Source organism: Elgaria multicarinata, chromosome 19, assembly GCF_023053635.1.
Source record: "Elgaria multicarinata webbii isolate HBS135686 ecotype San Diego chromosome 19, rElgMul1.1.pri, whole genome shotgun sequence".
NCBI lineage: Eukaryota > Metazoa > Chordata > Lepidosauria > Squamata > Anguidae > Elgaria > Elgaria multicarinata.
The window spans coordinates 13,898,725-13,916,396 of record NC_086189.1 but is presented as its reverse complement, the minus strand read 5'-3'; the positions used below and the strand labels follow the sequence as shown (position 1 = coordinate 13,916,396).

Genomic DNA, 17,672 nt, shown 5'->3' with positions numbered 1-17,672 from the left:
TCAAACTGAAAACCCTCTCCTCTGGCAGACAAACACACACACACCTTTAAGATTTCCCCCCTCATTCTACCTTGTGACCCCCGTAAACATGTTCACAGAATAAAATAGTATTGACCCTGCCAATTTGTTTATATATCTTAGTCCTTTTTCCTTTTCTTTTTTTGCATCTGTGCAGTCTGGCATTTTAGTATGTAGATGGGGAAAGCTCCTTGAGCATAGGCAGAAGCCAAAGTGCTTGCAGCCTCATCCTTCCGGCTGGCTGGTGCAAATGTTTAATATTCAAAGGGCTAATTTCCTTAGCCACTTTGTAGTTGGCAGACCATATATAATGTGGAATGAGGGCAACCCCTGGCAAGCTGTACATTTTTGCAAATGAGGCCTCATTTTCTCCATGCGTTCTACGTTACGCAGGCCTGCTTTAAGCACATTTCTGAGATGGTATTGAAGAGGCGGCCTTTGGTTTATCCTTATTTTTAGGGTGTGACTGATTTCCCCACCCCCCTCCTATACACAGCACCCCACTCATATGCTAAATGTAGCTCATATGCCCTGCCCGGAAAGCTTCAGTTTCTCTATTTCCACCTTGACTGTCCCCTGAACAGCTGCAGAACAAATCATCCGCTGGTGCCTATGTAAGCAATACAGCTCTTGAAACCGTGCTGACCTTGGAACATTCATTTCTTTCCATTTCTTCAGTTTTTGGGACTCCCAGTTGGATTCCTTATTCTCCAGGTTTCAGACACAAGCAAGCCTCCGTGCCCCTAATTGACAACTTCAGATTGGCAAGGCTCAGGGAATGGTCTCCTTCTTGACTTCTTTCCCAGCACTGCAAATCTATTTCAGCTTTCCCATAGAGTATCTTCAAGCTTATCCTCACTACAGAAACAAGCACACTGTGTTAGGTGAAGCAGGAAGTATCCTTGACCATCAGTGCTGTGTGGGAAAGGGCTTGTCTCTGCTCCCACAACCGCAGAGTAAACCTCAAAAAGAACTGGCTACTGCTTAATGTCCCCCAGGGACAAAAGTCTCACCTTTGCTGTCTCATTGTTGGTTCCTGTAGGATGAAAAATCATCCTCTCTCTCTCGGGTTATAGTACTCGTAGGGCTCAATTGTGCAGGACTCTCTCTTTTATGGCACTCACGTTTTAAGTCCAGAAGTGTTGTAAGAAATTCCTCCTAATAATAGTATAGTAATAGTATTGTGTGCTGCAGCATCCCTTGGGTGACACAGCCTATACTGCCACCACAGATCCTATCATTGCAGATGGGAATATCATGTCTGGGCTGAAAGAGTTCTCCTGATCTAAATATATGGAAACATCTTTGCAAAATTTAGATTGGGAATTGTAAGGGAGCTGGAAAATCTGCATTTATAAGAAAATAAAAAAAGGTCTGCTTTGTCAAGGAAGCAGGTGTGAATTAATTGCGCTTGTGGGGGGAAAGCCCTAAGCATAGTGACATTTCCAGCCGTTAGCGTTGTATAAAGAGCAAACAGTGTGCGCAACTGAATTGTTTTCCTTCAAGTAGAAAATTTATGCTTGGTTATATTTAGAGTCCCATTAGTCACAGTAATCTCGCAAACCACTTTTAGCAATTCCAGTCAGAAGCCATGTGAAATCATTATTGGTGGCAGATGCAGGACAGTTAGGAATTAGCTGCTGAATATGACAAGAAGAGCAATTAAGTCCCTTCACTCCCGGCTTCTCATCACTTTACTTCTTCCACTTTTGTTCATGCTCTCTGAGATTGTAGCGTTCCATTTCGGAATAGCCATGGGAGCAAATGCCTCGATTATCGCATTAATGGCTTGGTCTATTTATTCTCACTGCCTTTTACATGTACCAGAGGACAACAGTACGCTCAGCTCCACAGTTTTGTACATCACATTGGGAAAGGTGGAGCAGGAATATGAGAATGAATGACTCTCGCCTTTTCTTTAATATGAAGAGAAGCGAGGCGGTTGGTTAGAAGACAGGTTCCCCCCCCCCCCCATGCACCAGCCTCAGTTTTATTTATTTCATTTCTATTCTGCTTAATAGTCAAAACTTTCTGGGCAGTTCACCACAAGTACTAAACAAAAACATGATATGACAACTTTAAACATACAAAATTTATAAACAATTTTAAACAGCTAAAAAATAGTCACAATAAGATGCTGGGCCCTGATAAAACAACTGATTTTTTTAAAAAATAATAAGAATCACATGTTATCAAATACCTGGGAGAGAAGAATCTTAGAAAGAAATGAAAGGAACCTCTCATGCAAGCACTTGAGTCATTGCTGACTCCTAGAGGGACGCCTGCTTTCGTTGACGTTTTCTTGGCAGGCCTTATAGCGGGGTGGTTTGCCATTGCCTTCCCCAGTCGCGATTACCTTTTCCTCAGCTAGCTGGGTACTCATTTTACCGACCTCGGGAGGATCTTAACCTGGCGCTTAAAAAAGATGACAACCTTGGCGCTAGGGTGGGGAGAGCATTCGACAGTTGGGGGGCTACCAGCAAGGAGGCCCTTTCCGAACCTCTCTTGGAGGAGGCACTCAGAGGAAGGCTTCGGATAATGAGCATAGTATACGGGCAGGTTCATACTGGAAGAGGCTCTCCATCAATTATTGTGGTCCTGAGCCATGTAAGGCTTTATAGGTCAAAACCGGCACTTTGAATCGAGCTCAGAAACATACAGGCAGCCGGTACAAGCAGACCAGAATTTGTGTTACATGTTCAGTTCCTTCTATTAATCTGGCCATCACACTTTGCACACACTGCAGCTTTTGAGCCATCTTCAAAGGCAGACCCCCCACGTAGAGCGCAGTAAACATTCACTCTAGAGCTCATCATGACACTGGGAAGGGGAGTTCATACCTCCTTCCGGCTTCAGCCCTGCCTTTCCTTTTTCCAAGCCGGTCAGGTTTTCGTTGTGTCTGTCCTTTTTACGGCATCAAGGGACTAAGAGAACCCCCTGAAAATAAGGGAGGATTTATTACTATCAACCTCAAACATAAGCTGGCATACTGCTTTCAATTGATTAAAATTTTCTTCATAATCAAATAGACGTAAAGCTGACCGTGTCCCGCTTTTGCATTGTTTTAAATTGGGGTTCATCTGAGCAATTTAAAAGGTTTATTTCAATGTTTTAGCAAAACAGTGCATGGTGTGCTCTAATCCCAGATGTTGACAAAATGCCTCCAGATGCTCTCTGCATCCATGGAATAAGTGTCCACTCCTGCATCCTGTCATACAACCATCTGCACAAGTTGTTAGAGGGAGGAACTACTGGGTGGCAGTTTTACTACACCATTCAAAATGGCTAATAATAATAATAATAATAATAATAATAATAATAATAATAGTATTTCTTGCCCGCCTCTCCCTCTGGATCAAGGCAGGGAAAAACACTGAATACAAAAATACTATAAAATACATAAAACTGATTAAAAACATGTAAAACTATCCAAGATGCTTCTTTACATATGCACTGGTGCAGACCATGTTTAATATTAGCAGAGCTTGCAGAACTTCTCCAAATACTGGCTAAAAGCTACCCAATGTATCGGTTCAGATGTGTTTAACCATGTTTAAGGCCACCAAGGGAAGTGGGTGGGGAATTCAGTGGCAGCTGTAGCCCTCTGGGACTAGAAGGGCAAATGGCAGCTTCACTAGAGTTACCAGAAGCAGAGTAGACTTTTGAATCTACAGCAGTCAGAAACCCATACCAGAGAAAAGAGTAACTTGAGGCACATTAACTTTTAAGATCATGAATGCTAAGTGAAGGTGGGTGGGTGGAATCCACACAAGAGCACTCCTTTGGACCCACGTTCTCCTGTTCCAGCAACGACTTCTATTGCACAGGAAATTGATTTGAAGGTCATGACTGCAAAACAATGCAAGGGAATCCACAAAGCCACACAAGACCATGATAATTATAATCTCAGAGCCACACAGAAAACACTTCTTTGAAATCTTGTAGCCAGTTCTGAATGCATCCAAAATCCATCCCTTTGCATACAATAGTAATAATGGTAATAGTAACCCACTCAGCCACACAAAAGCACTCGACAACAGTCCACTCACCCAGCGACAACACACAACCAGAGCAAAGACACATACACAAAACCAGAACCATGCAGAGATCGCTACCAAGCCCACAATTGCTCTAGCCATGGCAGAGTCAAACTTTTTGCCTACTGGCAACGTCAAGTGATTATTTTTTCCATTTTTTACAAAATTGCCAGTAGGCAATAAGCAAAGCATATTTTTTTACTAAGCTAAAAAATAATAATCCCCCAGCCACTGGCAAATTTGTTAAAAGCAAGCAAGCAAACAATACCACTGGCAGCAAGACTTTATACAAGCAACAGAAACAAACAAAAAAAGAGCAAGAATTGTCACCCCAACAAGCCACAAGTATTTTTAAAAAATGCCCCTTCAATCACATCATTTCTTTAAAATCAGAAAAAAAGACCCCCAAAATAGATTAAACGCACAACGCATGTTTTGAAAGAAAGGAAGGAAAAACGTGCTACAACTCCAGGCCTTCCCCACCAGCAAGCCAGCGTTCCTCAGGCTGCAACCCTATACCAATATTCCTGGGAGTGAGCCCACAGTTCAGACAACACGTTAGTCAATGCAGTGTAAAAAAAAAAAAACACCCACTCGACGGTTGGGTTTTTCGGAGGTACGAACTTTGAAATTTATGAAGAATTTCAAGCTGAGACCGCACAAAGAAACAGTCAGTGCAATACAGAAGAAAAAAGTGGAGATATGGGGATGAGGGGGCAGAGGGAGAAAAGAATGTTGACTTCTTCCAAACAGGAATTGTTTTTAATCCAACCTTCAGGAGGGGGGGGGTGGCCTTATTCAAGAAACAGGTGGGTGGGAGACAACAAAGAAACAAGGAACTTTAGGGATCACTTGGAAATCAGAGGAGGGGGAGGCAGATCCACCAGATTGTGTTACTGTTGGCTACCTGTCCCTCTCTCTTTCCCTGCTGGATGTGGGCTGGGAGGGTCAGGATCAAACAGCATAAAATAAAATAAAAGTTAACTACATTTTAAAACTGGATTTTCTCAGTGCTTGCTTGCCTCTGTCTCCCTCAAACACACACACATTCACGCTCGCACACTTATTTTTTAAAAAATAAAGACACATACATGCCAACGTAGAAAAAAGAAACTTGGCTGGGCCTGAGATCGCTCAGGTGCAGCAGCAACAGCCAGCCAGCCAGCCACCTGCACACAATGGGCCTGTTCAGACAACGTGCGCTATGGTTAGGCCGCTAACTGCTTTGCAGGGAATGACTTCAATTGTGGCCATTGCTAGACAGGGCTTTATCCTGGGGCGATCCCCGGGATCATCCTTGTGCGTCCACATGATCCTGGGATCACGGAGGGATGATCCCTCCCTTGCCCTGGGATCTCACCCTCCCCTTTAGGCCCGTTTTTTTGAACGTGTGGCCAGGCGCCATGGTTTGTCCTGGCTCCTCGTGGTTACTTGCAAGGAGCTGGGACCCGCGCACAGGGCGCAGAGCTCCTCAGGAGCACTGTGTCTGTGGAGTGGGAAGAGCAGAGAATTTTTTTAAAAAACACCACCTTTTGCGCTCATGCGCTGCTGGCTCTTTAAGAAAATAAAAAAATGGCAGGTGTGACACCTCTCCCTCTGAGATCGTTGCGCACCACGGGTAAACAGAGGGGGATCTCGCGCTAAAACCATCGTGAGATCTTCACCCCTCTGTCGCGGACTAACAAGTAGGTCTAGCTAAAGGCCTGTGTTTCAACCATGGTTATGTGGCCACCATGGTTAGGAATGGTTCGCACAACATGCTAAGTCATGATGTTTAGCTCAAAATGCTTAACCTCCGTGGCTTAACAGGGTCAGTGTCTCCAATTCTGTTTGGACCATCAGCCAATTTAGTAGGCTTGCTGCTTCAGATGGTACCCCTCATGATCACCCTCTCTTGGAAAGGAGGAATCGTCTCCTTTTGGAACTCCAACTGGCTGGCTCAAACTGGTACCTGAGCTGAGGAACTTGGGGGGGGGGTGTCAGTTTGAGGGTGTGCGAGCCCTCCGGGAAGCCGCCTGTGAGTGCGCCATCTGGGAGTTCCTTCCTCTTCCTCCTGCACTGGTCCAGCAGCAGCCGCTGGTGTGATATTGCTATGCTGCAACTTGCAAGTAAAGGAGGGAATAAGGGAAGAGGGGAGGATGGAGGGGTTAATGGTTGCAGCGCTCCCCCCCCCCCGGATTCTCACCGCCACTGGTTTAGATAGATGTTATTGTAAGTGGATAGGACCATACCATGAAACTATTAGTTTATTTGCTTCGAATTACGGATGGCAATTTGATGAGATGCGCGTCGTATTTTTTTCCTCTCTCTTCAAAATTCATAGACAGTAAATTAAGGGGTGTTAAGAGAATAATGTAACATAATCTTGAGTGTACATGCAGATTTTCACAGTAGCGCTCTTTCTCTCTCTCTCTCTCTTTAATCTGCTTGCCTGGCATGATTAGCGATATGTCTCAGCCAAATGCTTAGCAAATTTTTATGTGTTGAACTCTAAGCACAAATGATAGACGGATAATATGCCAGAGGGTAGTGTGCCATTTTTCCTCACCAGGGCAGCCGTCTGGGAACTGAATTCTACTTCCTCAGCTCTGAAAGTTCAAGTAAGACTAATGCCAAATCAAATATCAAAGGGTTTCTCCATAGCTTTCCCTTCCTTCCTTTTTTTTTTTTTTTAAGCAAAACAACTTGCAGAGGTCTTGACTAAGCTATACTCAAAAGCATAGTGACAGTGAAACTGACGGTGCCCCCAACAACCACAGTGGAAGAGAGATGAGCTCTGTTGAAATAGATGAGAGGCTGAAATAGATGAGAGGTTATCATGCAGAGCTCTTTGCTCAGATCTATTCGGGTGTCAACAGTTTTCAGTACCTTTGTTTGTTTTGTTCTTAAATTTAAACAATGTAAGGGAAGTACATGCTATTGTCCTTCTCCATGCACAAGTATTCCAGTAAAATGTCTACATAATATAATTTTTATATCACTTAAATGTGCTTTCATTTTCCCTCTCAAATTTTTCAGGTCAAATACTTGTGGTGCATTGGGACAAAAAACTGACATGGGGTTCTTTTTTTAGTTTTGCTTACTAAATGCAAGTAAAATCAACATGCTAAAATATCACCCCCGCCCCGCCCCCAGTCAGTCAGGAGGCACCTGATTCACCATCAAATGCCTCCTTCCCAAGGAGGGAAAATCACTAGTTCCCTCAAAAGGGGGAAATGCCTAAAAAACCTTGGGGCTTTGCAAGATTGGGACCAAACCTCACCCCACCCAGTACAGGGTGCTAGTACCTGCCTCTCCTCACCAGATTTTTTTGTTGTTTATTCGTTCAGTCGCTTCCGACTCTTCGTGACTTCATGGACCAGCCCACGCCAGAGCTTTCTGTCGGCCGTCGCCACCCCTAGCTCCCCCAAGGTCAAGTCCGTCACCTCCAGAATATCATCCCTCCATCTTGCCCTTGGTCGGCCCCTCTTCCTTTTGCCTTCCACTTTCCCTGGCATCAGCCTCTTCTCCAGGGTGTCCTGTCTTCTCATGATGTGGCCAAAGTACTTCAGTTTTGCCTTTAATACCATTCCCTCAAGTGAGCAGTCTGGCTTTATTTCCTGGAGTATGGACTGGTTTGATCTTCTTGCAGTCCAAGCCACTCTCAGCATTTTCCTCCAACACCACAGTTCAAAATCATCAGATTTAGTGATCCATATTTTCCACACTGTGAGAGAAGGGCCATAACTCAGTGGGTAGGGTATGTGCTTGGCATGCAAAAAAACCAGGTTCAATCCCTGGCAGCTCCAGGTAAGACTGGAAAAACTCCTGCTTCAGACTCTGGAGAGCAGCTGCCAGTTCGTGTTTACAGTACTGGGCTTGATAGATCAAAGATCTGACTCCGTATAAGATATTTCCTATGTTCCTATCACATCACTCGCAAACCCAAATGCCTCTTGACCAGTAACTGTCACACGAGACTACTTGGGAGTTGCAAATGTGTACCTATCACTCCAAATGAAAGCCATGCAAAAGAACTCTCTCCCCACATAGCATTCCAAATCATATGTTCCGACACAACCGCCAACCTTTCTCAGCACACCTGAACAGTCAGCATCCAACATCCTAAGGACCAAACCCAGAGGCCCCGCCCTATCCAGTAACTTCAGTCTCCCCCTGTGGCTGCGCTTTCAACAAAGCTTTCTTCAGAACTAACATTTTACTGATGAACAAGCTTTTTTGCAGCCACACCACACTGTTGACTCATACTCAGCTTGTGATCTACAACAATTCCAAGATCCTTCTCACTTGAAGTATTGCTGAGCCAAGTATCCCCCCCGCCATCTTGTAACTGTGCATTTGGTTTCTTTTTCCTAGGTGTAGAACTTGGCATTTATCTCTATTAAATTCCATTCTGTTGTGTTCAGTCCAGCCCCCCCAGCCTATCAAGATCACTTTGAAAGTTGTTTCTGTCTTCCAGGGTATTCGCTATCCCACCCAATTTTGAAGCAATCGTTCATATTCCTTAATACTTAAACATGGTCTCTTATTGAGTCAAACTATTGGTCTTTCTCTGCAGGAGCTCAGGCAGGGTTTTTTTTTAACCAGCTCTACTTGGAAATAGCTGCCTTTAACACCCGGTGTTCTTCCTGAGCATAGCTGTTTTTATCTCACATACACCAGGGCTGGGCCAAAAGTGGGGGACGATTTTCATGAGAGATATTTAAACTCTATCGGGTGAGATGTAGTCTTCCATGGATTGCTGGGGAAAGGCCCACAGATATTTGCCTATTAGGTGTGTCATCTCTGAAGAGGCTTCACTTGCCCTTCGTGACATCAGCACAAAGCCAAATCTGATTGGCTAGGTAGCGTCATGATGCCACCCCAATTGGCTGGGATTGCAGTAGGAAAGGGAAAGAAACCATAACCAGGGGAGGAGATGGAATTGTGTGAAGTAAATCTGAAGCAAAGGGGGTGGGGGAATGCATCATGTATAAATTCCTTAAATCTTAGATAACAAACTGAAACGGTGCAATTGTCCAAGATCGTCCAAGTCTTTGTTCAAGAGAAGGCCTGAAAATAAACCCATAAAAACTGTCCATAAAGAAAACAGCCTGGATAAATACACATCTGGAATACTATGGAAAAGGCCGGCTTCCAAAGCCAAATGAGGTTAAAAGAGGACCTAGCAATGAATTGACAATTGCTGGAACACTTGTACAGCTGCACCAAAAATTAAGGCCCATTTACAGGGACAGGCTGCTATGAATGCTGTTGGATTATTTGTGACCATTTTGGGAAATTCCCAAGAGATGAACATTTAATTACATCAAGTTTAAAAACAATCATTGTGAACAAATCTCCTGTCTGGAAGTTCCTTTAACCACATCAGAGGTAGCATGGTTAGGGCTGTATTTATTGTAACCTCAGCATTACTCACTTTCACAAGAAGCATGTCATCTTTTTTCGAATTGCTGAAGCCTGACCAATGGGAATTTAAAGATTTACTTATTTTGTAAATTTCTATACCACCCAATAGCCAAAATGCTCTTCACAACAATTAAAATCATAAAATACAACGTGATAAAATACTATGTAAAAGTTTAAAATTGCAGTAGAAACCATAAATAAAAACCAAAATAGAATGTAGCGGCAGTGCAAAGATGTAACATATAGTAAAAGAATTAAAACACCTTATGCTCAAAGCAGATACTGAAATGCCTGGGAAAATAAGGTCGTCACCTGGTGCCAAAAAGAACACAATGTAGGCTTCAAGTGAAGCTCTCTGGAAAGGTCATTCCACAGCCTGGGTTCCACAACAGAAAAGGCACTGTTCTTTGTAGAAACATGCCCCACTTCCTTTGGCAGGGGCTCCTGGAGAAGGAGTTAACCTGCCCTCAACGTTGGGCAGGCCTGTTACAACCTTGTTACCGATAGCTTCAGTGTTGACACCAACTTCAGAACTTGCCATGCAGGCAGTTCCTTCAGCGCTGGGCAATGATCTTGACCTGTCCTGTCAGCCATGGAAATCTAAGGCCAGGTGGTCTTTGGAACGTAAAAAAGGGGGAAGAAGAGTAGGAGGAGAAGAAGCCGCTGCTTACATCTCAATCAACTCCAGTTGAGACCTTACCAAACCAACCTATGGCAGTTGACAGGATTCATTCCCCCTTCCCCCAGCCAGTCCTTGAGAAGCTGACATAGCTCCTTCCTTTGTTCAGCACTTGGTCCTGGACCAGATGGCATGAAAGGATTCAGGTGGGACAATATTTGAAGTGGAGATCAAGGATTACACTCCTCCAGGGTAGTCCAGTTGGTTGCTCTGTCATCTGATTCTACAGCTACTCATCTCACTTCAGTCACGTCTCTCTGAAACTGAGGTCTTCTCCAAGGTCTTGGTCATCCAGGGACTATTACAGCCATGATATAAGTGAGACTGATGGGACTCCTTGTAGATGGGTAGTCCCATCAGTATCAATTATCTTGACCCCCATCATACCATCAGGATTGTGGATCACCATTGGATTCCTGTAGATACACTGAGGTAAGATCCCTGACGTTATGGGTCTCATTTCCCTCAGGTATGAGAATGCTCACTATCATCCTCACAGAAGTAGATCTTTTTTAGGTCATAAGATACCCTCACCAGTATTACCTGGTGAGAGCTGTGGTCTCCTGACCCATTTTCTCAATATCATTTACTATAACCAGCTATAGTACCACTTCACTATCACAAGCTACAAGCTCCTTTTGCACCTCCCTCTTCAGCTGCCTTGTCATTGCTAGCTGCATCCAGTTTGATCATTTTGTCACGCTTGCCAGAACCTATGTCCTGGTGTCTTCAGTGATGACACTGTAGCATTGTGTCCTCTGTACTGAGGCCTCAGGTGTCACCTGCTGCCCTGCCGGTATTCTCTACCTTGGCCTTGAATAAGGCCATAACTGGACCTAAGGTTTATCCCTGGATCATCCAGGGATCAAACCTGTTCTTCTAGGTGACACACAGGGATCCAGTGCTCAGGCAGGGGCGAACCCTGCATGATCCCAGGATAAACCTTAGGTCTAACTGTGGCCTAAGTCTCCCAACACAGAGATTCCTCCTTCATTGGATGCTCACAATTATTTATCGAACTCAGAGACCCTCTCCTCAGATATTATCTCTAACTCTTCACCTGACATCAGTGTTGAGGACCAGATTTCTTTTTCACCCACAGTAGAAACAAGAGCTAATCCTGAGCAGCTGCTCCATATGATAAAGGCTTTTTGCCTGGAAAACTAGCAGCCCCTGCTCCCCATGGAGGACCCAGTATTTCAGTTGATTCATGCAGACACTACTGCTCCTGTTACCATCTCTATGTTCCCTGCTTTGCTCCAGATCATTAGGGAGTCATGGGACAAGCCTTCTTCCATGACCCCTACATCTAGATGGCGATTTCCTCTTTAAGCATCCAGGACTGGCTTCCGTCATCGTAGAGGCTGCTCAGGGGAAGTTATGACAGATGCTCCACCCTGCCCCAAAAAACCCCAAGGGCAGAAAGTTGAACAGTATGGGAAGAAAATTATTCCACTGCAGCCCTCACTCTCCACATAGCAAACTACCAAGTGTGCATGTCTCAGAATTAACATTTCTTTTAGGAAAAAGCATTGTCCTTTTTTCAATCATCTATCAAATCATAAAAGTGAGAGCGAGAGCACAAATCTTCCAACAAGAGGCCTGTTTGCCTGTTTAAACAATTAATCCATACCTCCCAACATATGACAGACTGTGATTCAAAGACTACGGCTTGTGCTGTCATCTTTTCCCAGTGTGCCTGACTGTGCTCGGCGGGGGTAACGCAAGACGCTCAATCCCGCATCAAAGGTCTACCGTTTAGTGGAGTAGGCCTCGTCATTGCTAAAACCAACAACATTCTGGACAGGGTGCAGAAGCTCTGCACCACAGCATGCCATATGGACCTAGGCCAACAACATTCTCTCTCTCCCATGGCAGCAGCCTGGGTTATGAGCAGAGTTAGTTTACATTTAAGGGTTGTTGGCAGGCTACAGTTCAGGTTACATTAGGATTGTGTCATGGAGCTGTTTCCTGCTCTTGCTGCGGGCATGTGCTGCCAGTGAATGTGACTTCGAGTGCAGGGTGAGTTTGATATGATCACTGAAGGAAGATGGTCTGCGAAACAGCAACACAGATAAACAACAAACGCTGAAAGCTGATTGCTTGCCAGGTCAGAGGAGATATTAAAACTGAATGTGCAATTTTAAAACAAACTTCATATATGCAATGAAGGGCCACAGTAACTCTGAGCTATAAAAAACAAGAGTTTTATTGACAGGGAGGCCTAAACTTCTTATATTTTGGAACCAAGGGAAAAATGATGATCAACACGGAGTCCTAAGAATTTGAATTTTTTTCCAATATTGTTACCATTCTTGTTCTGGAGCATAACTACAACTACGGCCACACACTCAAACATATTTCCACATTGGAACCAGATGTATGGGAATCAGTTCTCAAGCACAAACCAAAATGGCTCTCTGGATTTTTCTCTGCTTGGGAGAAGCTAATTCAGCTTGCCATACAGTGCAATTCAATGCATGTTTACTTGGAAGGAAGGCTTACTGAGTTCAATAGCGCTTATTCGCAGGATTATTAATATTATTATTTATTACATTTATATACCGCCCCATAGCCGAAGCTCTCTGGGCGGTTTACAAAAGTTAGGATTGCAGCCTTAAAGATACACTTACCTGGGAGTAAGCCCCTTTAACACTATTGGACTAACTACTGAGTAAAGATGTATATAACTATGCTTTAAGAGTGGCATTAATTGATTCCCCTTTTATACACACACGAGCCTCGTGTGGCGCAGAGCGGTAAAGCAGCAGTTTCTGCAGCTGAAACTCTCCCCACGGCCTGAGTTCGATCCCAGCGGAAGCTGGTTTCAGGCAGCCGGCTCGGGCCGACTCAGCCTTCCATCCTCCCGAGGTCAGTAAAATGAGTACCCAGTTAGCTGGGGAAAAGGTAATAACAGCCAGGGAAGGCAACGGCAAACCACCCCGCTATAAGGCCTGCCAAGAAAACGTCAACGAAAACTGGTGTCCCTCCAAGAGTCAGAAATGACTCAGTGCTTGCACGAGAGGTTCCTTTCCTTTCCTTTTTATACACACACACACACTCTCACACACACATCTGTTTCGTGTTTTTATTTTGTAAACCATCTTGACGTGTTTTTTTACCTTTAAAGGTGGTATCAAAATACTTTAAAGAAATAATTATAAATTACAGTAAAATATTATTTCACTGTGAATTATGCGTGAAGACTGTGGCAACTGAGAAGTAATAGAATATGCTCAAGGGTAACGGCTGCGTTTCAGGCTGTCAAAATTATTTACTGCCTGTTGTAAAGGAAAATGCATTTTCATAGAAGTCACCTCGGTGGGAGATGCATGTATAGCTCATGTTTTGGGCCGCGTTTTGATAATGTAGCACCCTGGGCGAGGATTCTGGAATCTGAGCCGGCTTGTTACAATGCATCCTTTGTCTGTTGAGTTTCCCTTCTCATCTTCCGCTGCCTGTGCATTGCCTTGCCTCTTGCCATCCCCATGGTTAAAATAACTTTCATCTGAGCGTGCCGATTTACAGCCCACTTCTGGAGGGCTATAAACCAGGCATCTTAATCCAGCAGGGTAGAGACTTGTGTCAGGAATGTGCATGCCAGAGACTCTCTGACTGCACATCTCAAGCCTCTTGTTTGTTTGGCAAACCACATGCAGCCCTCACACGCTGCAGGGCAAGCCCCTTTTCCACATATATGCATGCGCTACCAAGATATACAGCTTTCGGTGATGCACACAACTGTTGTTGTCGTTCATTTCTGTTAACAGCCTACTTCATCCCAAGGTTTTGGCGTGGGTGACGACAAATGAGATACAAAAGGTGAAGCCCTGTTCTTGAAAAGCCAGTTTGCTCCTGCCATCTTCTGTGGGACTAGAAGCACTTGAACAATAGGTTCCCACCCGCTGGAGTTAGTTACTACTAACTCTGAGACAGGAGTGGAAGGGGGTGGGCCACCAGCCCTGGCCTGTTGGCAAGTCCCATTACTCCAGGTTTCACTCACGTCACACCCCTTTTGCCTGGGGCAAGGCATGTTTTATTTATTTATTTCTCTATTTATTGCATTCCTATACCGCCCAATAGCCGAAGCTCTCTGGGCGGTTTACAAAATTAAGACCATTCAAGTATAAAACGACAGTATAAAACCATAATATAAAATACAATATAAAAGCTCAACCAAGATAAAAACAGCAGCAATGCAAAAATAAAAATTTAAAATACAAATTTAAAACCGCAAGTTCAAATTAATTTTGGGGAGTCAGATTTGACCCACAATCCACCTGTTGCTGATCCCTACGCTATAGACAAGGCTGGCAGGTTGTTTACATTCATGCCTTTCCTAGTGTTAATGGTTGTGTAAATGTCTCCTCGGGAAAGTATATGTTTATTTGACAGTATGAAAACTGTTGGGCTCCGCATGGCAAGGGGTTGAATACCTCCAGTACACATCAGTTGAATCCGAAGAATGTAAAAAACTGTCTAGGCTAAGCTAGATTTCCTGCTTTCAACTGATAGCATAAAATAACACGCTTATCCCTGTGCTCTCAGTTAAGCCATTTAACTCCTGACATGTCACAATTTCTATTTTCCAGATTATCCTTAAGAATTGAACCAGGAAACAGCTCTCCACGACTGGTATCTTCAAAAGAAGATCTTGCAGGTAAAAAAAAAAAAAAGTTTATTGGAGATGTTAAAGCTCTGCAGCATTGCATTACTTAATCCTGCAGTTTCACAAGCTTCCTGCTATAGATCAGGGCTACTCAACATTTGCTTTCCAAAGACCACCCTGGTGCCTTTCTGCAAAGGCACCCAGATGTCTACGTGTGGTCATGACTCACACCTAAGTCTGTTTGCTTGGTTTTCGACATATCTCGCAGGTTGAGAAATTATTTCTAATCTGCCGTTAAGAGTCAGATTCCATAGTGTCCATGGTAGCTTAATAAAATATCTGGAGCAGTTTGTAGAATCTAGAGCCATTGTGCTGGAGAAAATGCTTTTCAGAAGGCCTTACTGTATCAGTTTTCTCAGTTGAGAAGAGTGATAATTTACTGACGCCACAGCTAGACCTCAGGTTTATCCTGGGATAATCCAGGGTTCGCCCCTGCCTGAGCACTGGATCCCCTGTGTGTCACCTAGATGAACAGGTTTGACCCCTGGACGATCCAGAAACAAACCTTAGGTCTAGCTATGGCTTGACACACACATAGATACATACATACAACATCTCATCCCCAGGTTGTGTGTGTGAGAGAGAGAGAAAGAGAGAGACAGGGAGACAGTGGTTTCAGACAACACGATAACCAACAGTGGTAGTCAGTGGTTGGTTATTTAACCTGCCATGGGGGTATCATGTTTGTGTGGTGGGAGTTTTTTTTTAAGGCGCATCTGCCTGTTCTTCCAGAATTGGGGACTTCCAACAGAATCCTAGTTAGAAGGGCCCAAAGGCCGTGTTGTCTTGCATCTCACTTCAAGCTAAGACAAGTCATCCATTCACATCTCCACAGATCACTTCATGCAGTCTTTACCTCACTGTGCTACAAACAGAGCGCAGGTGCATCTCAAAAAAAAAAATACGCCAGCAGAGCTTATAACTCCAGAGAACACAAATGAGTGAGCCGAGGCGATGCCCAACTCCATACCACCCAACATCCTCTTTCTAGGTGTAGCAGGTATACAACTCAGATGTATGTAGAATATGTAGAGGGGAAAGCAAAAGTCATTAAAAAGCTTTTTATATCTTCTCTGGAATCGTAACATACGTGTTTAGAAGTGTTGGCATTTCTATAATGTAAACTTTGTATGTTTATATTAAAAGCTTTTTGAGGCGGATTTAGAATCATAGAATAGCAGAGTTGGAAGGGGCCTACAAGGCCATTGAGTCCAACCCCCTGCTCAATGCAGGAATCCACCCTAAAGCTCCTTTGTAAGGAGCTGCTTCCCCACCCTCACTCTAATGGGTTTTTGGTGCTGTTTTTGCCTGTCGGCTTATTGCCATGGAATACACACAGATCAACTTGAGTTTCTTGAAAGACGGAAAGTAGGCTTTGGAATCATGTAAGCATTTGTTATCAGGCCTAGGAAATCAGAGTAACTTGTTTAAAAGTTTAGTTTATTTTCTTGACTCCTGTGCCTGATGAAGATTCTTTTGTGTGGTTGATAAGTTTAAGCCAGACCTTCAACCCAACACCACCACACACACACACATACATAGGAAGCCTTCCTTACAACCCCAAAGGTTTCTGTGTCTTGTAGGCTTGACCAGAATAGTTTGGCACAAGTGCAAAATGAGCGTGTCAAACTCCTCATCCAGCCTCAGCCACCACATTGGAGACTGCCAGAGACCAGTCCTCCTGGGTGGCATGGCTTCAGAGACTCTTTGTCAGACTTGTTTCCACCGTGCATCCCAGTGGCCTGGCCTGGAGATGGTTTTTCAAGTGTATAAAGGAGCATACCCATGGGATAGAAAAGAAATGCTCTCTGGACTATGGCCATTTGATGCCCTTGGGTTTTGATGCAAACATCTACTTTTTATCAACACCAAGCAAGAAACCAATCTGTCATTCCCATAAATATTCTTCTTTCATTGGGGTCCTGTCTAGACAGTTCTTGCATGAGAAATCAGTGTTGTTATAGTTGTCTTAGCCTGCAGTCTAAATGTAGCCATGCTGGTGTGCAAGTGTTCATACCATTGTAGCTTGTTCAGTAAACCTAATTAAATAAACTCTAGCAATATTGATTGATATGTATTTAGCAAATGTTCACTCACGCTTAGGCATTATGCCACAGGGCACACCTCTTACAGCTGATGTGTTAGGACATGCTGTCATGTTATCCTCCTCTGAAGTATTTTGCTCTTGTAGCAGTGCTGATAGCATCCCATTCTATCAGGATTTCCATAGCTTCTTATAATTACACAATATATGTCTTCTGGGTCTATGCAGCTGAACAAATATCTATGTCCATGGGGTGTTCCATGATTAAAATGCAACAGAGTGAAAATTACTCATGTTACTTCCAGTAAATGGCATGGAAAATACAATTGAAGATACCTTTAGCTTATTATTATGATTATTATTACCATTTCTATATTGCCCAATAACCAAAGCTGTCTGGGCAGTTCACGAAAATTGCACAGGATAATTGTACAACATTCCTGCTGCAGTACATGAAATTGCACTACACTGTGAAGAAAATGGAGGTGCAGGAGAAACATCTTGTAAGACGCTACAGATTACACACCATGGTGGGGATGTGACCTGAACTCATTCAAATAGTCGATGATGCAAAGACAAATCAAGGCTGGAGATGTAATTGCCAGTGATTCATTGTTTGCTCTCCATAAAAGTCTCATGACTAAGAACAGAAGAAGAGCCATGCTGGATCAGACCAAGGGTCCATTTTATCCAGCTTTCTTTTCCCACAATGGCCAACCAGCTCTTGATGGAAAACCCACAAATAACACGTGAGTGCAACAGAAACCTCCCTAATATTGATGAAATTTATTTTGCTGAAATTAATTGTATTAGTTC

General features: G+C 43.8%; 1 protein-coding gene across 3 annotated transcripts in view; it reads left to right on the top strand.

Annotated features, from left to right (window-relative positions):
• The window catches only part of RALGPS1 (Ral GEF with PH domain and SH3 binding motif 1), a 185,570-nt gene that overhangs the window by 133,787 nt on the left and 34,111 nt on the right, over positions 1-17,672 (top strand). For all 3 annotated transcript variants that reach the window (XM_063144542.1, XM_063144540.1, XM_063144541.1), the window contains one exon: positions 14,736-14,803. In XM_063144542.1, the coding sequence (XP_063000612.1) occupies positions 14,736-14,803 (68 nt within the window). The remainder of the gene's footprint in view (positions 1-14,735; positions 14,804-17,672) is intronic.